General features: G+C 40.0%; 1 protein-coding gene across 2 annotated transcripts in view; it reads right to left on the reverse strand.

Annotated features, from left to right (window-relative positions):
• Positions 1-249: 249 nt before the first annotated feature.
• Fbxo9 (F-box protein 9) overlaps positions 250-26,215 on the reverse strand; it is a 33,849-nt gene continuing 7,883 nt past the window's right edge. For both annotated transcript variants that reach the window (XM_048424380.3, XM_048424381.3), the window contains exons 4-13: positions 25,322-25,379; positions 23,014-23,113; positions 19,430-19,560; positions 15,323-15,437; positions 6,621-6,739; positions 6,338-6,428; positions 5,332-5,427; positions 4,950-5,043; positions 3,105-3,256; positions 250-769 (exon numbers count right to left, since the gene is read on the reverse strand). In XM_048424380.3, the coding sequence (XP_048280337.1) occupies positions 661-769; positions 3,105-3,256; positions 4,950-5,043; positions 5,332-5,427; positions 6,338-6,428; positions 6,621-6,739; positions 15,323-15,437; positions 19,430-19,560; positions 23,014-23,113; positions 25,322-25,379 (1,065 nt within the window). In that variant the 3' untranslated portion in view covers positions 250-660. The remainder of the gene's footprint in view (positions 770-3,104; positions 3,257-4,949; positions 5,044-5,331; positions 5,428-6,337; positions 6,429-6,620; positions 6,740-15,322; positions 15,438-19,429; positions 19,561-23,013; positions 23,114-25,321; positions 25,380-26,215) is intronic.

Genomic DNA, 26,215 nt, shown 5'->3' on the forward strand with positions numbered 1-26,215 from the left:
TGCCCTTTATTTTCACAGTATACGACTTATGGGATGCTGCAGTGTTCACTTCTGAAGAAAGACCCAAGTCAGTTGGCTGAGCTTGTTAGTTCCGCCTGAGTGAATTCAACTGTCCCCCACTTACATATCTCTAAGTCTTGTAGATGAGATTCGAGTGAAGGTGAAGATGACTGAGGCTCCTAAGCCCTTGCTGGCTATCCCAGGACTGTTTATTAAATACTCTCCCATTTTTTTAAAGGCTACCACATCTTGAAAGAAACATTTGTGATCTTTATTGAAGAGTTTCAAACAAATCCAGACCAAGTTTCACATTCTGAGTCTGATGCGAGGACACAGGTCATGCGGGAATAAGAACTACCCAGTGTGCTCCCTGACGTATGCGAGTGTGCGGGTGTACATGGCAGATCTGCTCAGAAACCTGCTTGAAAACATGATTTAAAACCCCACATTACAGTTTACTACAACATAAATGTACTTAACAACTTCTAATTTCAAAACAAATTACCCCAGGAATCAACTACCCTTTAAATAAAAAAAAATAATTTATGCTCTTCTTAAAGGAATTCCAACAACTTAAAACAGTTCCAACTCCATTATGTACATATAACTTAGGGATTCTGGCGTTCTCTGTTCATGCAGCAGCAGCATGCTGGCGAGGCTCTACAGGGGCCTCTCAGAGAACGCGGTGTAGCTCCTCACTCTGGCGAAGAACAAGGGGGTGTACATCTTGTCAATCTCAAAAGCACTGACTGCAGTCTCACCAGTTGATCTAGAAACAAAGTACAAAACCACTAGAATGAAGAAATTCCAGTTTACGTGAAATCCCTGCATGTTCATACAGGGTGGGTTTAAAGTATAAACAATGGAGGCACACTGTAAAACATTTAAAAACTTCCTTCAGAAACCATTTGTACTAGCTGCATAACATAAAACCCCTGCTTGTATCATAACTTATTAAATAATTTTTTTAGAAAGTTAGGTTGTTTCTGATATTTGGCAATTATAGTAATGTGTTATTATTCATCATGACCCTCTACATATATGTAAAAGAATTTCCAAGTCAAAGGCTACCAACAAACCTGCAGCCAGTGTTAAATACAACAGAACTAATGATTTAGTATTTGATTAATGGCAAAGTCCTAAGCATGTGCATGCTGAGGGGGGCACTAGATATGCCACTACAGCCAAAGTATGCACTCCTGAAGAGAAGTCAGCCAGGGCAGAAAATCAAGTGACTCTGACGAGTACAAGATTGTGGTCACAAGCAGTTAAAAGCACTTCCCTCCTGGAGAATGATTCTTATTTCCTACTGAGGCAAGCATAAACTGTGGCAACACAAACTGCAGCAACCACTCACTGGCTGCCTTCTACTTAAGGGTTTTACTGTGAAAAGCAGGACCCACCACCATCAGATCACAGATAGAATCAAGAGGGGAAAGGCTGGCATGTGTTGGTGGGCGGAGCCTCCAAATGAGCACTGAGGAAGGTTGGCCCTGCAAGGTCAAGTCTGTAGAGGACATCCATGGTAGCCTGCCTCAAAACTTCTCTCCCAGAATTCTGGATTCAACCTGCATGAAGAGCCCCAGAACACTAATCTTCTCTCAAGTCAGCAACCAATAACACTGGCAGTCACATGACCTAGCATTTCTAAACTTTTTCTTATTTCTGTACTGCTCATTTTGATATTCTTGATTAATTAGGTGGTGTGGGAGGTACTTCTGTCTATGTGTTGCTTTTATTGGTTAATGAATAAAGAAACTGACTTGGCCTATAGCATGGGAGGAGGAAGGCAGAGTTAGGGAGACACCATGGAGCCATAGCCAGAGACAGACATGCTAAAAACTTTCCTGGTAGGCCACAACCTTGTGGTGATATACAGATAAATAGAAATGGGTTAAATTCATATGTAAGAGTTAGCCAATAAGAAACTAGAGCTAATGGGCCAAGTAGTGATCTAATTAATACAGTTTCTGTGTGGTTATTTTGGGTCTAAGCTAACCGGGAGGCTGAGAAACAACAAGCGGTCCCCTACAACAATTAGGTAATCAGACTAAATCCTATCTCACAGAATTAAAAGTTTTAAACAGGAATCACCTACCTAATATTAACATTTGTCCTTGGGTTATACTGAACACTATTTTAAAACAGATAATTTTTAAAATTATGCAAATATAATTCTTAAAATCATTATATAATCTCTAAGAACAATCCAACAGAAATGAAGTAAAAGGCATTAATGTGACCTGTGGGAAAACAACCTTTGAGATGAGCCTACAGCAGTCAATGAAGGAGCACTGCATTCACAGTCTCAGGGCCTCAGCTCTATGGAAGGAATGTCCCCTTCTTATGGAGGGGTTGTGGGCACTGAAGCTTGGCCTTCCGCACTTTGACTCCTGAAGCAGAAGCACTGACTGGGCAGGAGCAGCAGGGCTCCACTTCCTCACTTACGTTCAACTGTTTTATATTTGAGCCTCTCTTTTGTCTTCTTTTTTTTTTTTTTAGGTTCATTGTAGTTTTACACTGTGGTTTTACTTTGTAACAAGATACTGAAGAATTTCAAACATATCAAGCCTCTCAAGCTAAATATAAAGTATACTTTTATGCTAGTCCTAGCTTCTTTTTTTATTTTATTTTATTTTTTTATTTTTTTTATTTTAAAATTTTCTCAGGGGCTGGAGAGATGGCTCAGAGGTTTTTTGAGCCATCTCTCCAGCCTGCTCTTCCAAAGGTCCTGAGTTCAATTCCCGGCAACCACATGGTGGCTCACAACTATCTGTAATGGGGTCTGGTGCCCTCTTCTGGCCAGGCATACACACAGACAGACTATTGTATACATAATAAATAAATAAATATTAAAAAAATTTTTTTTGGCTTTTATGTGCATGGTTATTTTGCCTGCATGTGTCTGTACACCACATATGTCTTGTGCCTGTGGAGGCCATAAGAAAGCATCAGATGCCCTGGAACTGGAGATACAGATGGCTGTGAGCTGCCAAATGGGTACTGCAGATTCCTGGGTCCTCTGGAAAAATAAGCAAGCGGCCTTAACTGCTGAGCTGTCTCTCCAGGCCCTAATCTTGGCAGTCTTTCCTGCATTCACCTACTTGTATGTAACGTGACAAGAGTGGTGGATCCAGATGAGTTTGTTGAACCTCTGGTGGCCACTGGAACACAGCTGCAGTCCCACATGAAAACTGTGATCTGTTTCTTGTACAGGAACACGACGAAAATATCTGTACTTATAGTCAAGTGGTTTCTGTAAAAGAAAAGACTCGTGAGCTATGATAACCGTGTATGGACATATGATGTCAGAGTCACACTACACGTAACTTCATAATTACACACTGCAGACTTGAAAAAGCAGCAAGTAAAATACCAGGTTTGTCCCCCACCATCACAGTAACTTCATGTTAAATACACGGCTGAAGAAATGAGGATTAGGGAGGTTAAACCCAGCAGTTTCACAAACTTCTATCTCCTGATCTTAATAGTTTCTTCTATTAGGAAAAACTCCTTTGAAATACTTTTTAAGGGCTGGAGAGATGGCTTGGCAGTTAAGTACACTGGCTCCTCTTATTGAAGATTTGGGTTCAATTCCCAGCACCCACACAGCAGCTCACAACTGTTTGCAACTCTGGTCCCAGGGGATTCAATGCTCTCTTCTGGCCTCTGCAGCTACCAGGCATACACATGGTGCACAGACAAGCATGCAGTCAAAATATCATATACAAACAATAAGCAAAGTTAAAAAAAATCTTAAGGCAGAAAGTGATAAATTGCTGAAGGCTATTAAAGAAAGCATGGACTGAGGCATGGTGACACACGCCTTTAATCCCAGTTCTGGGCAGGGACAGGTGGATCTCTGTGAATCTGATGATTCCTCGATCTACAGAATGAGTTCCAGGCCAGTCAGGGTTATGGAGTAAGACCTTATCACATATATACATGCATTGCACACACAATATACATATATACGTATATATGTTATATATACATATATAGTATTATTTGTTATATATAATTATATATATATGTTTATATATAAAAGCACAGAGTACAGCTCATCTTTTACAACAACAATAAAATAGTCCATAGACAGATGGACGTGATTTCATTCTAATAATACTTTTGCAAATTACGAACACTGTGACTAGTTTCATTATAAAAGGATACCAGCATGCTACATGGGAATTCCTAAATGCTTTTATTAGAAATAAATTAATGATGTCATCAGGAAACACACAGCCACAGTCAAAGTAATTATCTCTGTTCTTCAGACTGTTGCACCACAACAGTCCAGGAGCCTATCAAAGGAGGCAGGGAAGCCAGGGATGTGGTCACAGGATGATGGGACTCACAGATAAGCCCCTGCACTGTCTTACTATGTGACACTAGGAAGAGAGAAGGGTCCCACAAAAACTACCACTTACACAGGCAACAGACCGTACTTGCTCCAGCTACCTCACAAGAGATGTGACAGATATGCACTGTGACTTTTCACCAGGACTGGACAAAGGAACTTAGAGAAAGGTGTGAAAATAATAGCTCTGTAATCTGCCAAGAATTTGGAGCACTGCAGAAGGTGACATATATCAGTAACATATATGTGACATAGTTCTTCACAAAAACAAAGTGGGTAGCTTTTTTTCTCAATAAAATGCTCTCCTTGCAAGTCTCCTGGCAAAAGAGTAGTCTGTGCAGGTGGCCCAAGAAGCAGCCGCCCCCCTGGTGGACAGAGACATTCCTACGTGTAAGAATCCTAGAATAATTTTCTGGAAAGACAAACACACTGTTCCAGATAAAAGAGGAGAAAACTCCAGCTGTTCTGGTAGACCTGCTAGAGGTCAGCACACATTTTACCCCGGAATACCACTGTTTTCCTAGCTGGGAACGCATGGATGAATGAGCTACGGAACAGGAACATCACCAGTTCCACGGGGCATACTCACATCTTCTTTTTTCTTAGTTATTACAGCAAACACTTTGGTCTGATTGTCTGCATCTTGTGACAAGCGATAATGACCCAGCAAAATTGCATCCGTTCTAAGAAATAATAAACACATCTTAAATCAACCAGTTATAGTTACTGGAGTTATCTAGGAAACTGAGTTATACCACCACCTGCTCAACTCGCCTGCAAAGGGTTACTAGGACGAGAATGAACTTTAACTCTGAAGTCCCAAGTCTATTATACAGGCAGGCTGTCTAGGGAAAGGCTTCTGGAGACTGTTTCCCCCATGCCCTGTGCCTGCTTTTAAGTCATACATATTCAGCCAGAGGACGTTAAATCTGAAAATATGGACTGGCTAGAAAGCTATATAAAAACACTACCTGGTGTTCCTAGTTCTTAAACGGGGAACAATGGACTGAGGCTCCTCAGGGGTTGTCAACATCATCACATGGCCATCGGGAAAGAATCTTATGTACCTACATAAAAAGAAAAACGCCAACACCACTACACATACAATATAAAACATGCCCTTGGTTTGCAGTACCTACACTTGGTCATAGCTGTGAAACCCAGACTGAAATACCACCAGCAAAGCACTGCTAAGATAGGAACACATGCACGACAAAGTCAGCCTATAAGGACAACTAAGGCATTCTATGAACTTCCTTAGGGATCTGCTGACCTTTTCATTTTACTCACTGGATAAACATTAACTTGGATCTTTTTGACCCAGATTCTTTAAAGCTACAGATGTAGGCCAGAATGTAGCTTAATTGACAGAGTAGTCACTTAGCACAGACAAGGCCCTGTGCTGACCCCCAGCAGCATAAAACTGCACGTGGTGGTATACTTCTGCAATTCTTAGCAATCAGGAGGTGGAAGCTGGAGGATCAGAAGTTCAAGGTCATCCTTAACTATGTAGTGAGTTTGCAGCAAGTTTCAGACAATAAAACAAATTACAAAAACAACAACAAAACAAAACAGAACAAAAAACTTGGCTCTTTTCTTAAAGTTCTCTATTTCCCTAAGGCACTAATGAACACCCAACAAAGTGGGACCCAATAATCAATATACCAGCACTAGTCTACCTATTCTCAGCAGCAGTCACACGTGGTAACACTAGGGCTGGGGGGACAAGCCTTGTATGTTATAATCATAACAAAGAAAAAGGGCTCTGGACTGCAACTAGGGGCTGAAGGAATTATAAAATTTATATTAATCTTTTGGTTTTTGAGTGCAGTTCCTGTCATAATACTGGATAAAAATATCGAGGATCATTTTGTGGATAAATCATGAGCAACAGAAAACAGACTGAATAACTAAGGAGCTCATCCTGGCGGGAGCTCTCACTCGCTCCGTTACACAACTCTACCCAGCCCTCGCTACCTGTAGTACTCCACTTGGTGCCAGGCTCTATAGAAACCATCCAGAGACTGCTCTCCTTGACGGATATATGTGGTTTTACTGATGTACACGCCTAGAAAAAAAGAGTAGTTGTCTTAAAAATACATAAATACAATTTAAGTCAGAATCATATACCATAGTGTTGTCTCCCTTAATTATGCTCATACACACTTTAGTCTATTACAGAAATGGACTTAAAACAGTGCATTTATCAAAATGATCACTGCAGGTCATGACATCTCCTGAGTTGCTGAGTTGAACTTACCATCAAAGCGAACACGAGGCCGTTCTAAAAACATCTCTCTCCAGGATGAGTACGGGACGAGTTTCATGCAGCCTCTGCCCCACACTTTCAAGCAAGCCAGACGCCATATTTCAGGGTCTCTAGGTAGAAAGCACATCACCAATAAGTGTAAAGGACCTTTTGTTTACTGGTGAGAGGAATATGCAGGTAGAGCGTGCTCAGTGTAAAATCCAACCACAAAAGTAGTCAGACAGGAATGACACTGTTCAATAAAATGGCCCTTTGGGCATGGTCACCACAGGGACAGGGAAGACTACCCTGGCAGGTGTGGCCAGTGCAAGGTTTGGGTTGGAGTGTGAATGATGGGCTCAGCAAAGAGCCAGTAGGAGCACAGGCTGCAGAAGAGAGCAAGCTGAGCAAGACGGAGGAGGACGCCTGCAGCGTGACGGCTTACAAGAGCTTACGGCTGCAGAGTGACGGCTTACAAGAGCTGCACGCCACTAGAAACAGAGCATGACTATGCTTTCAAAGGATAGCTCTGAGAGAAATGGAGTAAGGAAAGGTGACAGAATCTGAGACAGCATCAACAGAGCAAAGTCAGTGCATTCAAGACAAGAGAGGATGATAAAGGGACAGAAAGCCAATTTAAAGAAATAACAGAAACTTTCCCAAACCTGGAAACAAACACCCAGGAATCAGGAAGAACAAAGGATCCCAACCAAATACAACCAAAATACAACAAAGAAGTTCCAATGTGCCTAGCAATAGACTTCCAACAGGAACGTCTACTAAAGATCAGGGAAGGGATGACCCAATCTAAACACTGAAGGAAACAAACAAACTGCTAAGCAAAGATGAAGGAGCCAAGGGAGCTGGAGAGTCCCTGCCACGACTGTTGCCGAGAATCCAACAGCAAAGGAGACAGCATCCTGTCACTGGGTGAGGGAGAGCAATGCAAACAGCAAGAAGTGGCAAGAGCCCTAAATGGAAAGGCAACAAAGAGAATGGAAGAACTGCAGCTTTGGTGCCAGCTGCTGGGGACAGGTTTTCAGTGCCAGCTGCTGGGGACAGGTTGTCTTTGTGCTGCCAGGAAAAGGAAGTAGTTTAGTGTTGGCAACAGCAGTTCAAGAGCAGGCTGGCAGCTCTAACTGTGGGACCTCACACAGGCTTTGGGGGAAGGGCTGTGTGCTGGGAATTGAACCCAAGGCCTTGCACATGCTAAACAAGCACACCGCCACTGCACTATCTACAGGGGTTTTAATACAGTTAGTTCCAGGAGTTGGCTGGTGTAAGAGTGGCTGCCATGCTTCACAAGGAAACTCATAAGGAAACTCACAGAATCTAAGCTGCTACAACAACAGCCAATGTTAGATATCCTTCAGCCTTAGGGTGAGCGGAACATCTGATGCTGGCCGAAGCCCTGGTCTGTGGGCCTCCCAACCTTCTAGCCACTCAGCATTCTCAGATCAGTAGGTGGCACTATCTCAAGCTAGAGTCCCATCTGCATTTTTCTGGGGGTACTTGGGGGGTCTCTTGGCACTGCAGCTGATGATAGACTCCCAGCTTTACCTGTGTCTGCCCACTTCTAGCAGCTCCAGGAAGGCAACTCCTAAGTTCCACTACCTGGTGCCGTCTGCACTCTGTGGAGCAAGGGTTCTTCTCCAGCTTGTTGCCTTGAGACTAGCTAGCTGTGAGTGCCAAAACCCAGTACCATCCACCACTATCTCTCAGAACCTGGGGGGAAAAAAACCTGATACATTTTCAACCCAGGTTTCCCAAAGCCCTGTGTGTTTATAGCTTGACCTTCACGTTAAAGGCTACTGGGAGGGGGCAGAATGTTAGCAGGTAGAAGCTTTGTGCCCTTGAAAGGATTAACAGAACACTGTTTCTTCCTCCCCTTTCTTCCAGCTACCATCAAGTCAACAGCTGCCCACACCACATATTCCAAGCCATTACGTTCTGCCTTCCTGCAGGCCTCGAAGCAACAGACCAAAGACTAACACCATCACCCAAAATAAACCTTGTAAGTTGTTTATCTCACACATTTTGCCAGTGACAGAACTCTACCGCAAGTCCCATCTGTGCCCATCGCTCTAGAAACCCCCAAAGCTGTCATACACATGGGGCTCCCCAACAGAAACTAGGAAAGACCTCCTCCCCAGTCCACAGCATTGGTGCTGCAGCTGCTGGGGCCAGAAAAGCACTGGTAGTGCCAGGACCCAAGCCTGTCTTACTCATGCCCTGCACTTCCAAGACTGACTACCAATGTTTGCCCCACATGACCTAGGGACATTTTATCCACATCCTGCAGACAACAGATACCAAAACCACAAGTCCCAGAACCATAGACACTCAACCCAAAGGATCTAGTACAGCCACCACATCTGGTATCCCCAAGAGTATAGACACACCAGAATCACAAACCCAACTCTTACCCACATAAGCCCCATAAGGTCTGTGTACATGGGACCACAGCTGCTGGTACCAAAAGATAACCTGTATTTGTCACTTGAGACCTGGTTCCCATAAGCGGCTTTCAGAGGTCCAAGTCCCAGAGCCACCCACAATTGTCTCTTTGCATCCTATAACTTCTGGGGTTACTGATGCCACAGACCTCACTACTAATTTGGTTTTTATCACATGGAATCTAGGCAAGGTGACATCCTACCTCATGGCTCCCAAAACTGGACATTGGCACCAAAGTCCAGGCATCTCCCACATCTATCCTAAGAGTTGTGACAAGGTCCTTTTCAAATCTATGGTTCAAGAACCACAGCTGTGGGCATCACAGTCCTTGGTATTGCCGGTGCTTGTCAGGACGGACCTAAGGACAGCCCTCTGGGCATCTCATACAATCAGGACCCAGAGGAGCTTGAGGACACATGAGTCTGTGCCCACTGTAAAGCTGTATCTTGCCTTGGTGACTCACTGCAGTCTAGACGATCAGGTGCTCGAAGACACCGCTGACATCAAGCAGAGCCAAAGAAATCAATCACAAATACGTCATACATTTAAGCTTCTAAGCAGAGCCAATGCCCCAGCCAACTCTATATCCCATCTAAATGGGGGAAAAATGTTTCCAAGAAGTACAGGAAATAAAAACAAAGGAGATGAGAGAGATTACTTCAAAATAAGGTTTCTTTCTGGGTCAATGGATGCCATTGACCTCAGAAGGGATGCCATCCCTCAGAAGGGATGGCACATGCTACTAAAACTGATTATCTGAATTTGGTCCCTGGGGTCCACATGGTGGGGGAGAACACTGACTCCATGAGTTGTCCCCGGCCTGCACAGGCATGGCAAATGTTGCCCACATACATGTACATATGAACACATAACCAAATATAATAATTTAAAAGGTTTCTTTTTACACAGCAAAGAAAACATCTAATAACATGTAGAGACAGCCTATAGAATGGGAGAAACACACTAGCCAAATCTGCACATGACAGAGGTGACATTTTTAAGAAATTCTAAATACTCAATAGCAAAAAACACCAATAACCTAATTAAAACATGAGCAATAAATCTAAACAGACATTTCTCAAAAACAGATATTCTGATGATAAACAGGAACATGAAAAAAGTGTTTTATACCACTAATCATCAGGGAGAGGCAAACAAAACATTGGTATCACATACTTCATGAAGAATACTCCATATGAAGAATATAAACTAGTACAGTCACGCAGGTTCCTTGAGAGATGCAAACAGGGCTGTCACATGATGCAGCAATCCCAGTAATGGGTAAGCATCCACAGGAAATGAATCCGTGTATAGAGGTATCTATACCTCACTTCACTGCAGCACTGTTCACATAGATAACAAACGGCAGGAGAATGGACTTTAAAAACCATAGCACAGCAAAGAAAGCCAGCCTACAAACCACAATCCCAGAGAACTTAGACAACAATGAGGACACTAAGAGAGACTCACACAGATCTAATCTACATAGAAAGTAGAAAAAGACAAGATCTGCTGAGTAAATTGGGAGTGTGGGGACCTTGAAGGAGGATTGAAGGGGGGAGGGGAGATACAGGGAGGGGAGCAGAGAAAAAATGTAGAGCTCAATAAAAAACAATAATAATAAAAAAAACATACCACATATATACACCGCAACACTATTTAGACATAAAAAGAATAAAATCACACAATTCGTATCAACTTGGATGGAACTACGGGTCACTAAGTTATGAGAGATGTAGTGACAACTGCCACATATCTCACTCATTATGCACTCATTATGCATTATTAGCAGTCAATCCTATAAAAGATGAGAGTACAATGGTGGCTACCTGCTTACGTCACTGGAAAGAGAAGTAGGAAAGGGTGTGGTGGGGACAGGGGCTGATCAATGGCACGAAGTTACAGTTAGGACAAGAAGGGCCAGTGCTGTGACATAGTAGGGTGGGCATAAAGGTCAATATGCTGTGTACTTTCAAAGAGTACAAGAATTTTGAGTTTCCACCATGAAGAAAGAAATAAGCCAGGTATGGTGGCATTAATCTGTAATCCTAGCACTTCAAAGGCTGAAGCATAGAGATTTGGAATTAGAAGACAACCTGAAATAAATATATATAGTTCAAGGCCATCCTAGGCTACATACCTAGTCTCAAAATAACAAATGCTAAGATGTAGTTTTATAAAAAGTACTTGCCTAGTACAAAAACAGAAGTAAATATGGTTAATGTAATTATACAGTACGCAACATACACATATCATACATTATATAGTACTATTAATATAGAAATTACTTTTACCTTTTTATGCATTTGCTAAAATAATAAAATTAGGTGCATGCCGATAGAACCAGGACTTGGGAGGCTGAGCCAAGAGGACTGCTTTGCATTTGAGGCCAATCTGGGCTACACAGTGAGTACCAGGCCAGACCTTGCCTCAAAACCTAAAAGAAACCAACAAACAAACTCTTAGAAACAAAAACGCCACCTGGTCCTGTTCCTATGAGAACCACCCTTCAGACACAGGTAGAGCTATTCCCAGAGAAAGCAGTTGCCCCAAAATTTTCCCTAGCAGACCTGTGAGTCTCCTAAGAGGGAAGAAAACAGTACTGATGAACAACACAAACACCTCACGTTCAAACTACAACATCAACAAGTCAAATATAGGGCCAAGGGCACTGACTGCTCTCGCAGAGGATCTTGGCTCAGTTCCCAGCGCACACAGCAGCTCACAACCATCTGGAACTTCAGCTCTAGTGGACCCAATACCCTCTTCCGGCCTCTTCAGACATTAGGCACATACATGGTGCAGACATGCATGTAGACAAAATATTCGCACACGTGAAATAAAGTCTTAATGTCTTTTAAGAATTTGAATATAGAGGGAGTGGAATCAAAGGGTGGAGGGCAGAGTCTGTGTGCAAACTAGTATCAGCTTCAAATAATTTATTAAGATGACTTTTGTAGCTTTCATGGTAAATCCAAGTACAAACCTGTAATAGACACACTAAACATAAAAAGCAGGATATAAAAACATGCTGTTAGGCAAAACCACCTTACCCAAAACAGACAGGAGAGGGGAAGGGGACTACAGGCTAACTAGAAAATAATGACAACAATAAATTCTCTCATATTGGGAATTACCTTATTTACAAGAAGCTTAACTTTCCAACTGAAAGACAACGCCTGAACAGAGGACTGTCTCTGGCAAATTGACCTCTGGCCTCCATTCATGCTGCGGTACTTGGACACCCACACACATACAAACACACAAATAAATAATATAATAAAAACTGTTTTAAAAACTCATGTTGAATTGTCACTTGTCTCTTGTTAGATTCTGAAATAAGGGGAAAATGGCAAATATTAGCCAGTATGGGGAGAAAAGCACTGTACCTTCTGGAATGAATGTACACTAGTAGTACAGTCACTATTGAAGATGGTAGAGGCTAAAATATTACAAATATAATCATATGATCTAGGAGTCCTACTATTGGGTATCTTTTTTTAAAAAAAAAAATTAAAGCATTTACTTTTATTTGTGTATGCCCACGAGAGAAAGAGAAAGAGAGAGAGAGAGAGAGAGCGCGCGCCAGGGTGTGTCAGTGCCCTCAGAGGCCAGAAGAGGACATCAGATCTCAGAGTTGGAGTTATAGGTAGTTGTAAGCTGCATCCCACAGTGCAAATATATTTTAAAACATCACACTATAAACAATAAACATACAATTTCTTTCTGTAAGTTAAAAAAAAACCCACTGGTGGTTACAGAAAAAATATTCTATGGGTCCAGGAATAAAAGCAAGGCCATATAGAATGTCACCAAATTTATTGAGACCAGGGGAAACAGTGGTCAAAGCTGAATGGTAGCAGTAGTAAAGAAATGGCTGATTGGAAATACATTTTGAAGATAGCAGCAGAATTTTTTACAGTGAAAATAAGAGAGGCTGAGGAGATGGCTCAATGGTAAAGGGTGTATCATTCAATTATGTGGTCTGGAGTTGATTCCCAACATCCATATAAATGCTAGGTGGACATAGCTGCCACACACACACACACCCGGCACACTCAGCCCTGCAGAGACAAAGGAGCCCCACAGCAAGCTAGCTAGTCAAACCTGCCAACTAAGCAAGTTCTATGTCTCCAATATATAAGGTTAAAAATAATGGAGGATCGAGGCAGTGGTGGCATACTCCTTTAATCCCAGCACTCAGGAGACAGAGAGAGTTGGATCTCTGTGAGTTAAAGGCCAGCCAGATCTACAGAGAAAATTCCAGGAGTCCACAGGCTCCAAAGCTACAGGAAAACCCTGTCTCAAAAAAGAAAAAAGAAAATGATGGAGGAAGACTCCTTACTCAATTTCAGGTCTGTGCATGCGCAGACACACATGTGTTCAAATACATGCGAATACATACTCACCTACACCACATAAATGCAAAAAATTAAGTGTAAGCTGTATTAAAAAGACATATTTTGTTATAATTCAAAATACTTTTAAATCCCACTGGAGGTGGCTGGAGAGATGGCTCAGAGGTAAAGAGCACTGGCCGCTCTTCCAGAGGTCCTGAGTTCAATTCCTAGCAACCACATGGTGGCTCACAACCATCTGTAATAAGATCTGGTGTCCTCTTCTGTACTGCAGAATACATGCAGGAAGAACCCTGTTTACATAATAGATAAAAATCTTTTTAAAAAAATAAATAAATCCCACTGGATAAAAGATAGTATATTCAACAAATGGTCCTAGTCAAACTGGATAGTTACATGTTGAGGAATGAAGCTACATCCTTATCTCTTGCCCTACACAAAACTCAACTCCAATTGGATCAAGAACCTCAATCAAGCAAGATCTGATAGAGAAGAAAGAACAGAATACACTCCAACTAATAGACACAGAAAGGACTTTCTGAACATAATTGGGACAGTACAGGCAGTAAGAGCAACAATTATTAACATCTGGAGGGATGGTTCAGTCGGTAAGAGCACTGACTGCTCCTCCAGATGACCAACGCAATTCTCAGCACACACAAGGCAGCTCACAACTGTCTGCAACTCCAGTTCCAGGGGATCCAATACCCTTACACAATCATAAATGCAGGCAAAACATCAATGCACGTAAAATAAAAATATTTAAAAATGTTTAAAGACCAATAATTGATAAATGTCACTTAATAAAACTGGAAAGTTCCTGTAGAACAAAGGGCACCATCATGTGAGTAAAGAGATCCCTACAGAATGGAAAATCTTTACCTGCTACATATCTGATAAGAGGATTAGTATCTAAAATACACAAATAACTCATCAAGATTTGTTTCTTGACTAAACACCAAGAAAATAACTAATCACTAAAAATTTGGGCAAGAAACTAAACATATCTCAAAAGAAATACAAATGTCTGGGTCCTCCGGAGTCCTAATGCTCTTAACCACTGGGCCACTCCTCCAGCGCCATGTTTCCTCCTTTTAACAATTACTCATTTTATGATGGTATATCAAGTTTCATTCCAGAAATTTTGCTTTATTTACCAAACTGTCATGTCTTCCCACCTATAATTAATGAAGTAATACTGATTGGTTGGCCAATTTAAAAGGATTGGCAGCAATCCAATACTGCTTAGTAGATATTTATGCAACAGACCAACATACAGAATTACTACAAATCCAGGTTTTAATTCAAATAGTTTGTGCAAAATATTAGATTCTAAATGGAATTAGGCTATTTAAAAACAATGCATTTGAATTTTAAGGGCTAAAGTTATAAAATAAATTCCAGATGCTAAGGACTAAGTATACATTTTTGTATAAGAAACCTGTGGAGGATCAGATACAAATGACTTCATATTGCGCTATGATACTCTTCATACAACAACATTTTAAGGTATGCACTCGTTAATTTAAGGAGTCAAAACAAAAGTCTAGTAGAGCTAAATCTAAGTCATTAACACCTAATGGGTTTAGAGTTATTATATGAACACTGTGAATGCATTTTCTTCCACATCAGCTGAACTGTCATGGGAGCCGTGGAAATAGTCAATGTGACCACATCTGCTTCAGTGTCTATACTCTGGAAACCAGGCAGATTCTAACTCTTAAATGTTATTCAAGAAAAAAATCACATTAAGTACAGTTTTGCACAGTTTCTATTTAAGCTTTTATTCAGAACATCAAGGTTTTTTTGTTTGTTTTTGTTTTTTTTTTTTTTTTGTCAAAAGTGACAAAAGGCTATCATCTTTTTCTTACTGTCTGAGTCATTTCTAAAAACGAGTACCTGGCACAGATATAGAATCCTCTGCACACCAGTGACAACTGCTCTAACGATCTGAGGTCCAAGTCACTTGAAACCACCCATCGGAAGATGTACATCAGGACCTCCATAGGCAGGACTGCAACAGAAAATCAGCCTTCAGTGACTCCCTCATTCTCTTGGTGCACTTGTGCATTCTGAGAACCCTGTACATCACAGCCTCATACTGCTCAGACACAGACTGAACATACCTAACTACCCAGCAGTAAACAATGGCTTCTACACTGATACATGGGAATCTTTATTTTTCGGGAAAGATTTGATGCTACCTAAAGTACCATTTTCCCCTGCACAATTATTTTATATTAAAATAAATTATTAAAATATATTAAAATAAATGTTAAAAACAATGTGATTCATATAGGTAACTGTGGATATTCTTCACACTGTGTGAATATATGCCACTGTGATTGGTTTAATAAAAAGCTAAACAGTCAGTAGTGAGGTAAGATTTTCAAGGCAGAGAGAATGCTGGGAAGAAGGACAGAGTCTGAGAAGACACCAGGAGATGCCGAGTGAGTAGGATGGGAAGTAAATGAGGTAAATGTGCCTTGGGGCAGCACATAGATTAATAGAAATGGGTTAATTTAATAACCCATTTATAGAATGGGTTAATTTAAACTATAAGAGCTAGCTAAAATCAGGTGGTGGTGGTGCATGCCTTTAGTCCTAGCCAGAAGCAGATAGATCTCTTGTGAGTTCAAGGCAAGTTTGGTCTACAGAGTGAGTTCCAGAACATCCAGGACTGTTTCACAAAGAAACCCTATCTCAAAAAACAAAAACAAAAACAAAAACAAAAAAACCAAAACAAAAAAGGCAAGCTGAAAACAATCCTAAATCCAAGCATTTCCTATCTCTGTGTGGTTATTTGGGAGTGCCTGGCAGGACAGAACTGATTTGTGGTCATTCGGAGAAACTTAGCCTACAAATGGCGCCCACTGTCAGGCAACACAGAGCCACATAAAATCTGAGATCAAGCTTTAAAAAAGATTCTAAACACATGAAAACAGAGTCAAAGTCGGCTTCCTGGTAACTGCCTTCTCTCAGGTAGGCTCAGTGCTAGCAACAAACAGATGCATGGCTCCTAGAAGAGGCAGCTTCCTGGCTCAGTGCTAGCAGCAAACAAAGTCATGGCTCTTTTAAGAGGTCCTGATACTCAACATTGCAGTTCTCAGTGGTAGCATGGACCCCAAAACTTCCCAGAGTTGGGGCATAAATGTGGCTCCCTGGCACCTATAGCATGAGGCTAAGCTCTCAGGGAATCAACAGGGGAGGAGCCAGCCGCCAACATGCCATGAGCTAAGTTACACAGTGGCTTAAGTTTTGCTCATGCAGACAAAAAAGATTACAGATACATATTAAGACAGATCCAGACAAAGGAAACCTCTAGATAGGTTACAGTGAATTTAGAATATACACAGGCTTCGGAGAGGGAAAAAAAGGATAAATACAGTTATAGAATAAAAAATAGTTTAAAAACAATAAAGTCCTTAAGTGTGTGTGTGTGTGTGTGTGTGTGCGTGCGTGCGTGTGTGTGTGTGTGTGTGTGTGTATTAAGTCATGTAAAGATGGTAAATACACAGGGTCTGGATCCTATATGTTATTGTGCCATTGTGTTGTTTTGAATTTTTTGACTCTTGATAAAGGACCGATAGTAACTTAGAAACCATTTTATTATTAAAGCTGCTAGATTAAACCAACCAATATATTTTAAAAAATTATCAATTTCAAAATGGAAGTCAAAAAGTGTGTTACTTTCAGGGAGAGGTTATGCTTTTAGGCTATGAGTTGATTCCACATTGATATGGATCAGGTTTGATCAGGGAAGATCCCCTGAAAATCCTGGCTACAGACATAAAGAAATAAACCTAGAAAAACTACAGAACACATATTTATTTTACCTGCTCAAACACAAAACAAACAAAAAATAATCATCTTTGATTAGCCTGAGTACAACACACAGTCTATACTTGGATTAATACAGACATGTATGTTACCTTTTAAAGTTTATTTGTATTTTCAAAACAAGGGGACCAGACACCAATGAAAATGGATGGCCTAGGTGATTCAGCATCTCAGAATGCCTCTGCTACAGTCTCCCTAGAATTCTGCATCCAGAACAGCTTCAAGGCTGCTGGCTGAGAAGGTCCAGCCTCACAAACTACTCCAGTCAGACTTAACAATTATCCTGATTTTCTTAAGATTACCCCCAAAGATACTAGCACTGACAGAGAGCACAAAGTAGTTTTAAAAAAAAAACACCCACATTCCCAAAAAGTGGATTATGGATGTTGCTAATGTTTGCGGGGTTGGTTACATGTTGTTATTGGTCACAGTCAGGAAAAAAAAACAAAACAAAGGAGTTAAATTCAAAGACCTCTTTTAATGGAAAAAAGGAGAATATGATATAGAAATGATGAGATAAAATGGTAGATTGCTGAATCTACTTTAATCCAAAAACAACTATTGATCTCAAAATATTTTAAATTGGCATGGATTTTAATTTAGTGACACAAATCTAAAGTTAATTTTGTTATACTATTTGTGTGTTTCTACTCTTATTTGGAGTATTGTACTTATGCAGCTCATTTTAAAATGTAATGTATAATCAGGAAATACAGATTAGTAGTCATCTATAATAATAATCAAACTTGTAGTCACATTAGGTTATGTTTTTAAGGTTAACAGATGTATTTAGATAGATAAAAGTTCTTCAAACACTACAAAGACCTATGTAATATGGTATTTATTATGTTTAATGACATAAGGCTTTTCATGACAGTGAGACATGTCTGTTCCTGACAGCACTAATTTACTTCAAAAGAAGATGATCGATACCAAAGAACCTCCATATGAAGTTTGCTGTCTTTATGATAAAATTTGGGCAAAAAAAACTCCCCTTGCCTCAGTTGCTGTCCAAACTGGACCAGCAGGATACAAAAGAAAGCGACTGTCGAACTTTGCCAAGACAAGGTAGGACATTCCTTGCTTCTCAGGAAAGTCTGTCAGAAATACTAGACATATAAGCCAAAGATGGATGTCCCAACATTACAAAAGAACTTTGGTTGACTGTCCAGGCAGCCAGATGTCCCTGTCATTAGGTAACATTACACCTTTCTGAGGTCTTTGATCAAGTTAAAGACTAAACACTTAGACTTAAAGGTTTTCATAGCTATGATAAAAGGCAAATTAGGTATAAAATGTTCGACTCACAAAAACAAGATAAATAATAGAATATTTTCTCTAAATTTGCCAAATACAAATCAACTGGATATTGTTAACTGTAATTCTCACTTGATAACTGTTTTTGTTATATGTAGTTTTACTATGTTAAAATTAAAACCTTTCTTTTTTATTTAGACAAAAAGGGGGAAATGTGAAACATTCCTTTACATTGTGTGATTATATGTCATTGTGATAGGTTTAATAAAAAAAGCTAAATGGTCAGTAGCTAAGCAGGATTTGGGGGGCAGAGAGGATGTTGTAAAAAGACAGGCAGAGCCATGAGCTGCAGAGCAAGCAGGATGGGAAGTACATAGATGAGGTAAACAAGCCTCAGGGCAGCCCACTGATTAATAGAAATGGGTTAATTCCAGTTATAAAAGCTAGCTAAAAACAAGCCTAAGCTATTAGCTAAGCATTTACAATTAATATTAAGTCTCTGTGGTTATTGAGGGTGGCTGGCAGGACAGAGCTGATCATCAGCAGTCCCCACAAAAAACTCGGCCTACAGTTATGACTAAAGTTATTCTTATTTAAGAAAATTTTAAACAGTCCTCCCATAAATAAGCAGTATTTAGTAAATGAAAATGATAACTTCTGAACATTTGAGTACTACTGTACACTCTGCCTGATATGTTTATTAGCACCAGTGTTCCTCCAGCTTCCAAAGGGCTTCACTGAAAAAAGTATGGCTCCCCAAACTCCTGCATTACCAGTTCTGTTGTTTCAGATTCCAAAAAGCACAGATTTACATCTCTAGCTATTTCTATCATAACTAGATTGCCCATCATATCGGACTGTACACCAAGGTTGGAGTGTTTCTGAGTGAAAACAACCGAGAAGCCACACCTGATATGTGAGTCTGACTGGTCTCCAGCTCAGGCTGACACAGTTTGAGCACAGACTCCTGGAATGTGAGCTGCTGCTGGAAGTACGACAAGAGATCTTCCATCTTGCTGCCATCGTCGCTGTCTTCCATGCTGCAACAAGAGGAGTGAGGGAACTCAGAGCCTCAGATCAGAAGCGCACACTGTTAAAACTGCTACAGCACCTTCAAACGGCTTCAGAAACTCATCTAAGAAACACACCTTCTTATTACGGTAAAAAGATGTGCTAATGTGTGTCCTGCCTTGCTGCAAAGTACCATACCACGCTTCCCCAAACAAAAAGGTTTTAGTAATTATGCAAAAAGTTAAGATTTTTAGGCTCAGGTGTTGAGATTTAATTAGTTTAATTGTAGATATTTTATGAATTAGTGAAAACATTGATTTAAAAATTTTGTGTAGGGGCTGGAGAGATGGCTCAGAGGTTAAGAGCATTGCCTGCTCTTCCAAAGGTCCTGAGTTCAATTCCCAGCAACCGCATGGTGGCTCACAACCATCTGTAATGGGGTCTGGTGCCCTCTTCTGGCCTGCAGGCATACACACAGACAGAATATTGTATACATAATAAATAAAAAAATATTTTAATAAAAAAAAAATAAAAAATAAAAATTTTGTGTAAATTCTTTAGTGAATTTTTTGTGTGGAGGAGTTTGTCTGAGGCATGCAGAGCCCTCAGAGGCTGGAAAGTTTAAAATGGCAATTATTAATACTGACTTCAGCAGATGTCTATAATTTGGCTTATCCAATTCTTAAATGCTAATTTTTTCTGTGTTAAAGAACACTGGTTCTAGGAAGAAGAAGACCAGCAAGAAGGAAGGAAAAAGAACAAAGTTTAATTACACCACAGGCAAACACCCAAAGATGAAGGCCACCATTTTGTTTGTCATTTTAAGCATATATACTGAAAAATGTAAGTTAATTATTTCATGACAGAGCAAATAATAAAGCACTAAATGATTCCTTAGTAAACTCTATGTAATAAAGCAGGTGATGGTGACACAAACTTTTAATCCCAGCACTTGGGGGGGGGGGCGCAGAGGCAGGTGGACCTCTATGAGTTTGAGGTCAGCCTAGTCTACAGAGTAAGTTCTAAGATAGCTGGGGCTACACAGTGAAGCCCTGTTACACACACACACACACACACACCAAAACAAATAGCAACAATAACAACAACAACAAAAAACCCCATCCCTCTATCGAATGATTCCCTACCCCTTAATGAGACAGAGTCTCATAGCTCAGGCTACCCCTCAGTTCTCTATACATTCAAAGGTGGTGATCAGAGGTATGTGCCATCACACTCTGCTGCGTGCTTAACTCTCGAGGTCTGCAGTCGAGGTCTGCAGAGAGAGTTCCAGAACAGCCAAAGATACAGAGAAACTGTGTCTCAAAAACCCAAAAATTAAAAAAAATAAAAAATAAAAGAAATAGAGTTTTAAAAAAAACAAGCCATGTGAAGATGGAAATTACAGAGAGAATCTGTCTAGATGCTGTATGTTATTGTGTTGTCTTTGAATTATTTGACTGCTGAGGAAGGAGTAACGGTTGCTAAGACATCTGATTATAAATGCTGCTGGATTAATCCAACCTATATATTTTGAAAATATCCTGACTTCAAAATTTAAGTCAAAGGATAATGTTACTATGGGAAAGAGGTTCTACTTTTATTTCCACAGAAAATGAGAGGCTGTGGAGTCATTCTGGGTTAAGAATAATAAGGTTTGACCGAGGAAGAACCCCTGGAAAATCTCCAATGGGAATGAATGGCCCAGATGATCCAACATTTCAGAGTACCTCTGGTGTGGTTTCTTCTGATTCCTGTATCTAGACCAGCTTCAAGGCTGCTGCCTGAGATGATCAAGTTTCACAGAATATTCCAGTCATGGCTTTACCATAATCCTAAATTTTCTTTGGGTCCCCACAAGATTACCAGCACAACCAAACAGCAGGAAGCAGCACAGAAAACTTCATCCACATTCCCCCAAAAATGGATTATGGATGTTTGTCTTTGTTTAGAGTGTTGATTACAAACTGTTACAGATAATGGTCAGGGAAAAAAGCTAAACAAAGGAGATTAGATTCCAAGTTCTTATTTTGCAAAGAAAAAAAGGGGAAATAATGTGGGATGATGCTCTTGTAAACTATAAAGATTTGTTACTCATATTAGTTTAACAAAACGCTGACTGACTGCAGTAGCCAGGCAGAAGTATAGGTGGGGAAACCAGACTAAAAGAATTCTGAAAAGAGGAAAGACAGAGTCAGTCACCAGCAAGATGAAGATGACACAAGATGAGAAGGCCTTCCTGAGAAAAGGTACCAAGCCATGTGGCTAAACATAAGACAAGAATTATGGGTTAATTTAAGTTATGAGAGCCAGTTAAAAATAAGCCTGAGCTAACAGGTCAAACAATTTATAATTAATATAAGCCTCTGTGTGTTTATTTGGGACTTAATGGCTATAGAACCAGGCAGGACAGAAATGTCTGTCTACAACACCCACTTTACATGGTGCTGGGGATCAAACACTGGAGTTTGTGCATGCTGGGCAAGCACTCTACTGAGCTATATTCCTAGCCCTGTAATGCCCATTTTGAATGCCCTGACATTTCCTCCTGGGCACAAACATTTTTCTTTTTAATGTCATCAAGTTGGGCTTTGGAGAAAAGTTAGGCCAAAACAATTTTATAACCACATTGGTAAAAATTACTGGTTTTGAAATATACTCTTAATCTTTCCTCAGTTTAAACCATCATTGCTCCTTCATAACTGATGGAAGTGCTGTCAGGTACAATGAAACATGACTTTTCTCAATGCTTACACCTTACACCTATGCTTTTAAGCAATGCTATCTGACAGGTTTAATATTGCTCATTCTATATACAGTAAGAGAATGAACTCACTATAGTTTAGCATTTTCCTAACAAGATACATGTTTTGAATGTCAAAAGATTCACACACAGAAAGTAGTCTGATGACGTTCTATACACCTATCACCCAACTTCAAGCATAGTTATCATATTTACCAACTAGCTTAACAACATTTATTTAGTACTTTCTACTTCAAATAGATTTCAGAAGGTTGAAAGATATTCTTTATTCTTTTCAAAAATAATCGTCAATTTAATTTTAAAAACTTTCATCATTGGGGCTAGAGAGATGGCTCAGAGGTTAAAAGCACTGACTGCTCTTCCAGAGGTCCTGAGTTCAATTCCCAGCAACCACATGGTGGCTCACAACCATCTGTAATGAGATCAGGCACCCTCCTATGGAGTGCAGGCATACATGGAGGCAGAATGTTGTATACATAATAAATAAATCTTTTAAAAATAAATAAATAAATAAACTTTCATCACCTTATGCTTGTTACATCTACTCAAGATATAAATCTTAAAATTTCTCTGATTAAATAAGTCTACTTATAAATGTGGACACAGTAAACATGATACTAACAGAAACAGCATCACCATCTTAGCAAGTTCAGAGTCAGAATGGCAAAAAGCGCTTAGCTTCTATCTTTATACATTACTGTCTGTCAAATTATATACGCACTAGCTGTTTCCAGCGCCATCAGCATCTGGAGACCGGGTATAAGTAATCTTGAACTCAATATCAGGTACAAGTTGCATAGCTCTACGGTAGAACTTGATGGCTAAAAGAAGAGACAAAGCTAAATTAGTTATGGCCACACATTTCTGTCAGTTACTCTGGCTGCCCTTAACTGTGAATGGCAGACTTCTTTATGAACAGCTGGACACTTCAACCACGCAATAGCAGCACACCGAACAAACACATCTCCAAGCCATGCTGCTCAGGTTCCTATCCTCTCAAGACTAAGAGGTTATGTAACTTAAGATGTGTTTTACAAACTATCTTTTCATCCTTCCCATGTTTTTCTCACCATCTATGACTCATCAGATTGATTCTATGTGGGTGTTTCTTTGTGGGGTTCAAAAAAATGCAATTGTTATAGGTCTAAATAATTACTTCTGGATGAATTTTTCCTTGTATCACAAAGTTGAAGAAAATGAAATGCTAGATATAATTCCTTCTTCAAATCCAATTTCCTTCAACCCAATATGCCCTTATTCAGCTAAATAAACTTTAAATATTATTATTTTATGTGAAATTTTTATTTCTACTTTTTAAATTACTCTTTGAGAATATAAATATAATTAAAACATTTCCTCCTTCCCTTCCCTTTCTCCAAACCCTCACATATACCTCACCTTTCTCTGTTTCAAATTCATGGCTTCTTTCTTTTAATTAATTGTTAAATACGTATATATTCATGTAGAAACATATATATTCCTAGATATAAGCTGCTCGAGCTGTATGCTACCTGTATGTATGTTCTCAGGGCTGACTACTTGGTATTTGTGTACTCCAACCTGGGGATGGTTTTTTTCTTCCCTTCTCAGAAAATTTTAGTTTCCTGTGGTTTTTTGTTTTGTTTTGGTGTGTGTGTGTGTGTGTGTGTGTGTGTGTATGTGTCTGTGTGTGTAGAGTTCAGGCTTCCTGGAGAACCCAATTTATTTTTATTTCTGTCTATGTGTGGGTGCCCAAGGAGGACAGAAGAGAGAGTCAGATGCTCTGGTGGTAGAGTTACAGGAAGTGTGAACACTGTTGAGCATCTCTATAGACCCATAAAACTTATTTTTGCTGCTTTGATTTTTGTTTTGTTTTTGGTTTGGTTTTGGTTTTGGTTTTTTTTTTTGGAGACAGGGTCTTGTATACTCAGTATATAGCTGATATTGGCCTTAACCTTGTGGCAATCCTCCTGCCTCAGTCCTCCAAGCACTGATTACAGGTATGCACCACTATGTCCAGTTTAAATCCTGCTTTCCGTAACTCTTGTGGGTAAGAGGTTTATGGCTGGGACACTCCATCACCTCTCCCACTCAGCTGCAGAAGCTGACTAGCTCTCTTTCTTCAGAATGAAGTAAGCTATTCCATTGCCATGTTCCCATACTCTGAATCTAGGACCACACGTTAATTACAGGGGGGAGCCTCACAAACCAATGCAGACCACACAGAGACTTGACCAGATAGACACTTAAAACATGGGTAAAAATAAAAGTAGAAATTTCAAAACAAATACAGTAACTTCAAATGATGTTATTTTCCATGTGTTTTCAAAAGACTTAATCTCAAAGAGTTTTTCATGCCCCAATTACTATCATTACCACCAAAAAAAAATTTCATAAAGAAAAGAGTGCAACCACTCTGTTTATGTGTACATTATCTACCCCACTCCTTGCTGGAGGTAGAGCCTAGGTCATGTATTATACACAGCAAGCAAGAACTCCACCACTGAGCCACCTCTCCATTCCACGAATGCATTTCCATAAGGTTGATAGAGACAAAAGCTACAGCACCTGCCTTGGTAGCATGTAAAGCCAAGCTTAGAAAGACCAACTGGTGTTCTTTGATTTCATCCTTTGTATTTCATGCATCTGAAATACTTTCACACATAAAAAGAACACAATGTGATTTTTATTTTACTAATGAAAACTAATACAAAACTAAATATAGAAAATTTATTTTACTCATTCTACAAATATAATACTGTCCTGCAATGTATTTTGGAAACAAGTTATATACAATTCATTCATTTTAATTATTTTGGTGAGAAGGGGTCTTTACTATGTAGCCCTGGCTGGCCTGGAACTCATTTTGTAGATCATTTCAAACCTGCAAGGATCTTCCAGCTGCAGGCATGCACTATTGTGCCTAAATTTTTGTTCTTAACTTAAAGAAATAATTTCCATGACAGGAGGAGAATGCTCTATAGCAAATAAATTCCAGCACAAGTGAATACTGATGGCTAACAAGCTGCAATTTAGAAGCTGGGTTTTACCTTCATAGAGAGCTCCGTTTTGTTCTTCTTCTACTGCTTTCAGGAAGAGTTCTCGAGCCTGTGAAATAAAAAGGTTTAAAAAAAAGGCTTTGAAAATCTGTATGGTGGGTAGACAACCAGGTGTGATGGCACAAGACCTCAATCCAGCACTCGAGAGGCAGAGGCGGCAGGGTCATCCATACATGTGGACAGCCTGGGTTTCATGAAACCCTATACAAAAATAAATAAACAAACAATAGGAAGTAAATTTATAATAGACATTTTCAAATGATGCTAAAGAATTGTACATCCAAAGTAAAATAATGGATTTTGACCTAAGCCTCTCAGTTTACATAAAAATAACTCAAAATGGATTATCAACTCAAAAGCAAAACCAAAAAAAACCACTTGAGGGAAAATGAAAATCTTGGAGACGTAGGCAACTCTTATGTGTGAACAACACAAAAACACACATTCCACCCTCTAGAGACAGACGCTCTGAGGGGCACCCTGCTGGGATGTGATGACAGGGTGGGGACAGCCCCCACGGAGAGGAAGACAGTGACAGAGGTCAGGCAAGCAGCTAGCACGCAGAGTACTCTCCAGATTAAGGTAATGATTGATAGAACATGACAACATGTTCAGTTTAAAGTGTAACAAAACACCCAACTATAGCTCCCAAAGAACCAGGTGCCCAGGAGCCAAGTGAGATGCGGCAAGGCACACAGGAGGCTCAGGCCAGGCAGGGAGAGCGCGGCAAGCTCTAGGCCACTCTACCGACACAGGGAGTTCAGGGTGAAAACCTGTCCCAAGACAAAAATAAAACAAAACAAACAAACAAACAAAGCCAGCAAACAAGCATCCTTTGAAAAGGCTAGAGCATTTGAAAATTTCCACCTCTGTCTTTAGGACTTG

This window comes from Myodes glareolus, chromosome 4, assembly GCF_982192425.1.
Source record: "Myodes glareolus chromosome 4, mMyoGla1.1, whole genome shotgun sequence".
NCBI lineage: Eukaryota > Metazoa > Chordata > Mammalia > Rodentia > Cricetidae > Myodes > Myodes glareolus.